The 9,386-nt window shown below is 38.9% G+C and overlaps 1 protein-coding gene across 1 annotated transcript in view; it reads right to left on the bottom strand.

The window, feature by feature from the left end:
• Window positions 1–1,561: 1,561 nt before the first annotated feature.
• Window positions 1,562–9,386, bottom strand: part of KCP (kielin/chordin-like protein) — a 95,831-nt gene continuing 88,006 nt past the window's right edge. The window contains exons 50-57 of the mRNA XM_018557072.1: window positions 8,369–8,471; window positions 6,604–6,746; window positions 5,639–5,811; window positions 5,275–5,386; window positions 4,065–4,166; window positions 3,733–3,897; window positions 3,250–3,547; window positions 1,562–1,848 (exon numbers count right to left, since the gene is read on the bottom strand). Of these exons, the coding sequence (XP_018412574.1) occupies window positions 1,631–1,848; window positions 3,250–3,547; window positions 3,733–3,897; window positions 4,065–4,166; window positions 5,275–5,386; window positions 5,639–5,811; window positions 6,604–6,746; window positions 8,369–8,471 (1,314 nt within the window). The 3' untranslated portion in view covers window positions 1,562–1,630. The remainder of the gene's footprint in view (window positions 1,849–3,249; window positions 3,548–3,732; window positions 3,898–4,064; window positions 4,167–5,274; window positions 5,387–5,638; window positions 5,812–6,603; window positions 6,747–8,368; window positions 8,472–9,386) is intronic.

Genomic DNA, 9,386 nt, shown 5'->3' with positions numbered 1-9,386 from the left:
AATTGTCATCTACTAGGGGTGCTTTATTTTTTAAAGGGACTGTCCCTAAATACACTTCTGTATTCACTCCAAGCCCTTGTGCTACACTACAGGGGTTATTCCAATCGGCACAGCCCACATATTTCTGTACATGGAAATGAGTGCTACAAAACATTGACACAAATGCAATTTAATTCTCAGATCTTCAGCTGTTTCAGTAGGACTGATAACCTTGGTGTGTATCTTTAGGATGTATAAGGAGAACGTTAGAAGCTGGAAATAATATTTTCTATGGCCAACACACTTGTGCTTGTAAGATAGTGGACATGCATTTTTTTATTACTATTTTCAAGACATTATCTATGGTTGGGGTCCGAATGGAAACAAAACCATAGTACTGGTTACAGTAAGTAAGGTAACTTTCCTTTTTTGCAGTCAGTGGTAAACAACAGTTTGCCCTACCCTAGTGGCAGTTTATGTCAGACTATAGCAGAAGTGATCAGCTTTACTCCCTCTATTGTAACAACACAAAAGGACTTGATTTACTAAAGGCAAACAGGCTGTTCATTTTGCAGGGAATTTGCACTTTGCAGGAGAAGTTTGCCCTTTTAGTGAATGAGGTGAAGCTCTCCTGACTTCCATCATCCAATCATGTGCAAGCAAATGTTTGTTTGCCTTGCACATGATTGGGTATTCTTTGCAAAGTGAAGTTTCACCATATTTACTGAGCCAAGTGGAACTTCCCCTCCAAAGTGCAAATTCCCTTGCAAAGCCTATTTACCCTAGTAAGTCAATATCATAGTAGTACCAAAGGCCAGATTTTTGGGCAGGCCAGAAAGCACTCACTACACTAGGCTCAGACTTGTGCGGCCTATTCATATATCCAACTTTAATCAAAAGGACTTCCCCAAAGGGGATTTTAATTAATATTAAAATAAATGTTATTAATTCATGCCATCCTCTTCTAACAAATACGTTTTTTTTAAACAGTTCAGTTCAACTTGCCAGAACAATGTCCTACATGTATGAATTAAAGTTAGATATCATCTGTTCTAATATCAACTAATGTCCCAGCGTGTCAAAACATAAACAGATGGGACAAGAGAAAAAGACAGTATAATAAATGCAGTTGATCTTGATATGTAGTTTATGAACTATCCATTCAGGTAAATTTGACAGCAATATAAACTCAAAATGTTCTCTGTATTTGCAAGAATTAAAAAGAGATAGAACTGTGGTGTGTTCTGATAAGGCAATCACTCACATACAATCTAGTTTTCATTCAGAAAAATGTAAGGAAAATAAATGTTCTTTTAATTAAGTATTTGTGGATACTGGTGTGTCCTCCATGTTTTGGACTATAGACAGTAACTGTTCATGTCTAATTAAGTGGTTCTTAATTAGCTTAATAAGTGGTGCTTAATTTGCTGCTGAAAAGGGAGAATGAACATGAAATGTACTGATTTAAAATAACAGAGAAAAGCATTGAACATATTGCATATTTAAGGTCATAACTGTGATGATGATGAAAACATCTGAATGAAACGTTTTGTTGTGGAAAAAAGGACAGCTTGTATTTATTCACCAAGCTGATTAAAACACTCCTTTCACACATACATGGTCATGCTGGAAATGTACATATTCTTTAAACTCAGAGGTTTCCGTGAATAATCTTTGGGCATGACTCGGGTGGGACGCAGTGAGATTCATGTTCTACCAGTCCAGCTGGACACTGACAGCCAGGAACACATGGCTTAAAACAGTGAGACTCCAGGACGCCTAAGGGAACATCTTTATTGAAGCATGTCTTGGGACAGGGAGGGCCACATTCATCGAACACGTAGCCTCTGTCATGTGGACAGCCAACAGCTGTAGGAATAAAAAACAACAGTTATTTAATATTGCACAGTAGATAAGACTTTACTGTACAGATATGATACATCTTCATGCAAAAAGCACAAGCTCATCACTGCTGAAGGTTTTAACATTAGGATGTGGTTCAGCTGAAATCTACACTTGCAATTGTAGATATTTGGTATGGATGCCATATAAAAGAACTGCATTGCTTAAGGATACCACTACAGTTTAGTGGGCCTGTGTCAATGGACTTTTGTTTGGGTTTAAAAGGGTTTTGCATTCCCATACAAGTCTTAGGGTATGCAAAACCCACTTGAAGCAGGTAAAATGCAGGTCAAAAAGAGATCAACTGCAGCTTGCATGCAACTGTCAACTAATTTTTGAGTGATCTCATTAGCTGATCAAACTGATGTCAAACCAATGCTAGGGACACAAGCCCATAGATCCCAAATTTCTGAAATGAGAAAGAGACACATTCCAGCACAATGTATTTAGGTAATGGACACACCCCCTGCTACGTCCCTACTTACATGTGGACCATTAAGAATATATATGGCAAAATGATTTGTTAAACCCAGAATTGTTTTTTTCCACCAAAATGTTTACTTTATACTGGCTTTTTAAAATTGCAAGGAAGATAATTAAAAGATAAAGGTTTTACTGCCCTTTCGGTAGTTAAATAGAAAGTTACATCTAGATATCTGTACATCAGACCAAAAAAAGGGACAACTGAGGAGAAAAGGGGGGCAGAGGGATTTGGTTCCAAAAGAGGGAGAGTCAGGAGTTATGCAAGACTTAAACCCATTGGCACAGGCCCTAATACTCAATACTGTCAATAGGCAGAAAATGCTCATCGATATATTATCGGCTCTGGTTCCTATGACATCTTGATTTGCTTTTAAGCCAGCCCTGGCCATCAATATTTCCAGAATAAAACAGATAAGGATCTTCAAATTTTATAGCTCAGTATGCATTGTTATATTCTTACCATGTATATAGCTCTCCTGGAGAGGACTGCCATCCCACAACTAACAGTATAATTTTGTAACAGTTACACACAATGTTACACTGAATGATCACTGCTACGAGCTCCTGCAGTGATCATTCAGCCACACTGTTTTGCCCTTGTTTGCATATCAAGACTTTAGCTGTCCACCTGACAGTTGGTCCCAATGTTAAGCAACTGAGAGTTTATTTAATTCTCATAAACATCCTAATGAGTAAAATGAAGTCCTCTAGGATGTTTATGTACTGTAAAAGACCCACATATCCTTGATTAAATTATATTGTGGTATTAAAAGTAAATATTATTTCTTTATTATATGGAATCATTAATTATTTTTCCTTCAAAACTGCACAATTTTCACAGACGAATATTACCATGGTATGATTCAACAGATAACATGTACTTACCGCATAGTGCTGGAGACCTCCACTGCAAGACAACTCCAGCCTCCCTGCACTCTGATGCGTATGCTTCCAGAGCATCACAAAGACACTCATCTCCTGCTCCACATGCGCACAGATCATACACACAGGAAGCAAAGAACATCTCTGGTGGAACCACTCTGTGACATGGCTCAAACACACTGGACTTTAGTAATTTGCAACGCCCATTGGCTTCTTTCCTGGCACGATATCCAGCCTGTTTACAGGGGTCAATATCTTGACCGTCCCAGCACCCAATGGAGGAGTCATTACTGCTTTGTACCTGTGTAAAAAAATTTATATCATAACACCCAGCAGAAATGTAATGCAGCATACAGCAGAATATCATAACAATACAACTACATATTATAGAGGCCTTGATCATGTATAAAACAGGGAAATTAATAAAGATCACTGTTTATAAAGTAATAGAGAATGATATTTGCCACACTGGAGCATTTTCATCACCTTCCAGCTGTTTCCAAAGGCAGCCTCAGAGAGGAGAATCTGACCCCTTCGGTCACGGAAATCATCTTGAGGATAATTGTTGAAATTTCCACAAAGCCCACATAGATGATCACGATATGTTCCAGGGACGCTGACCTCGAGATGAGATCGTCCATTCCATTGTACCTAGCAGGTATGAATGCAGTGGAAAGAGGGAAAAGTTAAGACAAGAAGGCAGGTTGGCAGAACATGGCAAATATAAAATATTTGTCCGTCTCAAATACAAATCCATGTACATGGGCCATTAATGTGCACACAATATTACTCCCAGTAACCAATATCAAAACATATACCTTGACTCCAATGTTACTGTTTAGTAGAATAGTGTTTGTTTTCCTCTCAATGTAAATATAAGGTTCTTTTAAGTATGGCAGCTCTACAGTCTGGTAATCCACCTGTAAAGGAAGAGAAATGTAAGTTAAAAAGCAACTTTGCCCACCAATTTAATGAGAAAGGCGTTCTCTAAATGGTGGCGATGCTGAGGGACCGACTCCCTGTATTGAGTGTGCGCAGGGGAACCCACTTGAACCGCAGCCAGAAGATCTATCACTGTATATAGTACAGATTACTACAGTGATGTTCAGGATTCCAAACTGCTCTCCAGATATCATTTATGGACACTCACATCAAGCCAAGCTGGACTAATGCAAGTTTGCAAAAACTTTACTTCTTGGAGTTGCACTTTAACAAAAATCCAAGTATTGATGCAAATGAGTATCACCAGCACTCAATGAATACTTGTAAATTCTTGTTTGTATTTATTTGAAAAGGTGCGTCACGTGCAAAAAATAACGTTTCGGGGCCACGCAGAATCCCTTCTTTAGGGTCACTATTTCACCCTGATGAAGGGACCCTGCGCAGCCCCGAAACTTTGGTTTTTGTACATGACGCACCTTTCCAAAGAAATAAAAACAAGAATTTACAAGTATTCGAGTGCGGGTGATCTTCATTTGCATTAAATATATGATAAATGTCACCAGCACACCTATGTCTTGTGTCAATAATCCATCTTCTTTATTGATGCAGACTGTTTTTTGACAGTCTGCATCAATAAAGAAGATGGATTATTGACACAAGACATAGGTGTGCTGGTGACATTATTAAATATTTGAAGATGCACAGCGCCATCCATGGATACTACAGCACCCTCCTTTATACACAGGAGCTCCAGTAAGGAGTGCAGCAGTTCCTCTCCAAGACTTCATTTGCATTAAGACTTGGTATTACACGGCGCCATCCGTGATCATCACTGCGAGCACAACCATTTACTGTATGGTCCTAAACGCTATAAAGAGTGCAGGGCATACATCTGGACACTTAAGAAAAATCCAGGTAAATACAATAGTTGCATAAAATAATGCATTTTTTAACCAAAGTAATGAAAACTGTGTACATATTTTAGCACTTCATAAAAATAAATAATAAAAATTGAATTCGTAGTGACCTATTTTCTAGGTTTGTCACTTATGATGGCAGAGACTCGAATGTAGATTTTCCACTTACCACAACCACCCAGTCCTGTAGGAGCTGGACCACAGCATCCCCAATCAACACAGTTACTTCCTTTGTCCATGATACTCCACGTTGTCCGCGGTCATCATTTGTCACATGGATGCTAAAAGAATCAACAAAGAGTTGCAAAGGTCATTTGAAGCATTAAAACATGTTACATGATACATGTTCAGCATACCACAGATTATACTGCCAGCAAGAACCATCATTACTATTTAATGATAACATAATTCTCAGAAAACAATTATTATAAACTTGAATGGCAATATCCAAAAATGTTGTGATCTTATATGGGGCAACAGCAGAAATAGACTGGAAATACCAACCAGTCTTCCCTAACAGAGGTACCCCTTACCTGAAGTCTCCTCCTTCACAGTCTTCACTGAAGACATAGGTACAACTGCCTTGGAAATGATACATTTTGCCATCAAACGTCCTGTAGTGTGGGTCTCCAAATGCAATGCAGCTGGCTGGGCGAGGAATGCAGTGTGGACAGCACATGCCAGGGATCAGGGCTGGAGTCTCATCCTAAAAAACAAGGAATAACACCTAACATGTACTGATAAATATTTACATAACTGTCAACCAGGCTTCACAGTTTTCTGCTAAATGTACATATTATTACTATTATGGGGAATAAAAGATGACAAAAACGAAATACTTCACCGGCTTTCTACATATATTTATTTTTTGTATAATGTCTCAAATCTGTTATATGTCTTTTGTAACCAAGGACCTCTGTACATGTACAACTGATTAACTCGCACAGAACAAATGTACCTGCAGTTTTGCCGGAGGAACAGCTATACTATTCTGTTTATAAAAAGACCCCTTAGTGTCAGGACAGGCACTTTTAGTCTCCACCAGGGGTGCATGTGATAGGGTGACAACAGAGGAGAACAATTCAGATACAGAGACCACATATTATTATGATAAAAGCTTTACAAAGACTGAAAATTACTTGAAAATTCAGGCTCCATTTATAAAAATTCCCCCGGGCAGCCAGACTTCAGCCCTTCAGCTGTTAGAGAAACTAAAAGTCCAATAAGGCATTGCAAGACAGCCACAGGCATGACTCCCAGAGGTAGATGCATCATGGAGGGCCGACGTTTGGCTACCCCTGCCCTATATGTTTATGTTAAACATTATACAAGATTATACTGAGTGGGTTTAGATTTAATTTAGTATGTGTTTAGAAGAAATTTATAATGGCTTGTTAATCATCAGAAAATACGGAACGTATAAGGAGTAGTTTTAAATCGCTGCAACATGTACAGCTAACCTTACAGAAAATACATGATATAATAGGTTGCAACTTACAGCAGTACAGGATACTTGTGGACACCTCTCACTATGGCAGTGCACCTCTCCAGAAACACATGTACACGTTGTACACTCATTGACCTGCCAATGCTCATTAGATAGGTACCTCTGGCCTTGATACAGACAGGATACAGCTGGAGCTGTGAGAAGAAAGTTATACGTTATAACATTTGTCATTGATTTGTCATTGATACCGATGAACCCGTCCAAAAAACTAGTCAAACGCCCCACTGCGGAAACCTGACACAAGAGCATTGCAGAGGCTTCCATTGTTGACCTTCTTACAATGCTATTTTCCTGGCTATTATGTCTTTTGTACTTTCTGAGTCACAAACCCAGAACATGCATTTGAATTTAAATTAAGAAAACCTGATCCTTGTCCCAGGTCAGCGACTCAGAAAGCATTATGGGCAAATGGTCCACATAACAGCCAGACTGCCGCATGTTTATAGATGAAAGACAAAAAACTGCGCTTATGGAAGGAGAAGAAAAGAAGAAAAACCGGACTAGCTAGAAGCTGCTAAACTCAGGCGGTGAGCCTTATAGGTTAATCGATCCACAGTACAGCACTAAAAGCCTCACAGTGTTACACCCAATTAGTGTTATGTTTCAAACATGCAATCAAGTATCAAACTTAGTGTTCATAATAAAGTATCTAAAAAACAGATCTCTGTGTGAGGAAAAACAGGTGCACAAATCAATATGCATGAATACAGTTCAAGTGAATAAAATATACATGTACAATATATCCTCAAGTGAAACAATTGAAGTGAAAAAAAATGCAAAAAATTTCGTATAATTTGTGTCACAATTATACAAAACGTTTTGCATTTTTGCATTTTTTTTCACTTCAATTGTTTCACTTTAGGATATATTGTACATGTATATTTTATTCACTTGAACTGAATTTGTTGCCTCGACTACTGTAACTCCCTCCTTGTTGGCCTACCACTAAACAGGCTATCCCCCCTTCAGTCTATCATGAATGCTGCTGCTAGACTCATCCACCTTACCAACCGATAGTGTCCGCCACCCCACTCTGCCAATCTCTCCACTGGCTCCCAATTGCCAAATTCATAAAATTCTAAATAATAACAACGACATACAAAGCCATCTACAACTCTGCCCCCAGCTACATCGCAACCTCACCATAAAATATCACCCAAACAAATCCTCTCCCCTCCTCTCAAGACTTCCTGCTCTCCAGCTTTCTCATCACCTCCTGCCATACTTGCCTCCAGGACTGCTCCAGAGTGTCTCCCATCCTCTGCAACCTACAAGCCCATTATAATACAGACAATAGTAATATTCAAGTGTAATCACATTTACTTTAGTAAAAAAATAATACTTATTCACCGTTTTTATGGCTTTTTTTGGTGGTCTGTGTAGTGGATGGGTGAGCAGTATATTACATCACACAGCGGGGAGGTATATTCTCCGTTTGTGTGTGCCTGCAATCCAGAAAAGTGTCTCTTCCTGCTTGGAAGCCAGTGTGAAACATGTGGGGGGGGGGGCAGATGGGTATCTCCTTCTGCTGGGAGATACAGGCAGAATGGCGTCCTGTGACTCCAGGAAGGTAGAACTGATGTGAAAACTGACCATGACATCACAGATCAACCTCTGTGCTTGGCGTGGTCAGATAGCAACAGGGAAGAAGGGGGACTGGCAGGATCATTAGATATTTCCCAGCAAACTAAGAAATTAAAAAATAATTGGCTACAATTACAACAATGACACAGTCAGATTAAAACAGCCCACTCACCCTGACAAACATTGCAGCAAGTTCCAGGTGTCCGCACTTTTAGTTCACCTTGCTGACACTGTATAGGAGGGCACTCCTGTATCTGGCAGTCAACATGCCCCAGCTACAAAGAACAATGTATTTCAATAAAATGATGCAAAGAATATACCCAAACACAATTATTGCCTAAGAATCCATTTTTTTTTTAAAGTGACATTCAAAAGGGATAATCCCAATACAAGCCCAATATTCTTACAGAACACCTTGTGACAATGTGCAAATTTCCCCACCAAGCCAAGGTACCCATTGTGAAAATGCACAAAAACAAAGCCACCTTGGTGTGAACGAGGCATTAAGATTCTGTCTTATGGAAGCGCATATTTAAATATTGGGTTTCAGAAGATGAAACCTTTAAAGGATGCCTGTCATGAGAGAAAGACATAGACTGTTAATGCGAAAAGGCGAGTTGTCTGGCTGTCTTGCTGACCTCACTGGCCTCAATTCTATTAAGTCACTTACCTTGAACAAATATGCAGATAGGAATCGAATTTCTGACTTTCCTGATCTTGTTCCAGGTCAGTGACTCAGATGATATTGAAGCCAGTGGGTCAGCTTAACAGCCAGACAACTAGTATTTTCAGAGGGAAATCAGCAGTAGCAGGCCTTGTATTTCTTTAAAACGTTTTCTTTAAATAGTTTATGCTATTTTTACAAATTCAAACAAGAAAGTCTACTTTGCCAAAGGTCACATTATACTATACATAGGGTGTAGGATGGCAGGAAAGTAGTTCTGTAGTCTGCACATTAACATGGTTACACATAAATCACAAATACATTTCCTTTCTAACTAATTATTTTCAAGATCATGTTTACTGATACGATCAGGAAACTATAACATTTTCTGCAACCAAACAGTACTAGGAAAGTAATGAGTTCCACTGTATGCTGACAATAAAATGCTAATGCTATGACTTATCTCTGCTGTAAGGGCCATGAGTACCTTTATAAGTAATTTGGATTGGTATATACTATATATATA

This window comes from Nanorana parkeri, unplaced genomic scaffold, assembly GCF_000935625.1.
Source record: "Nanorana parkeri isolate BGI_ZX_2015 unplaced genomic scaffold, ASM93562v1 scaffold265, whole genome shotgun sequence".
Taxonomy (NCBI): Eukaryota; Metazoa; Chordata; class Amphibia; order Anura; family Dicroglossidae; genus Nanorana; species Nanorana parkeri.
This window is presented reverse-complemented; position numbering and strand designations above follow the sequence as displayed.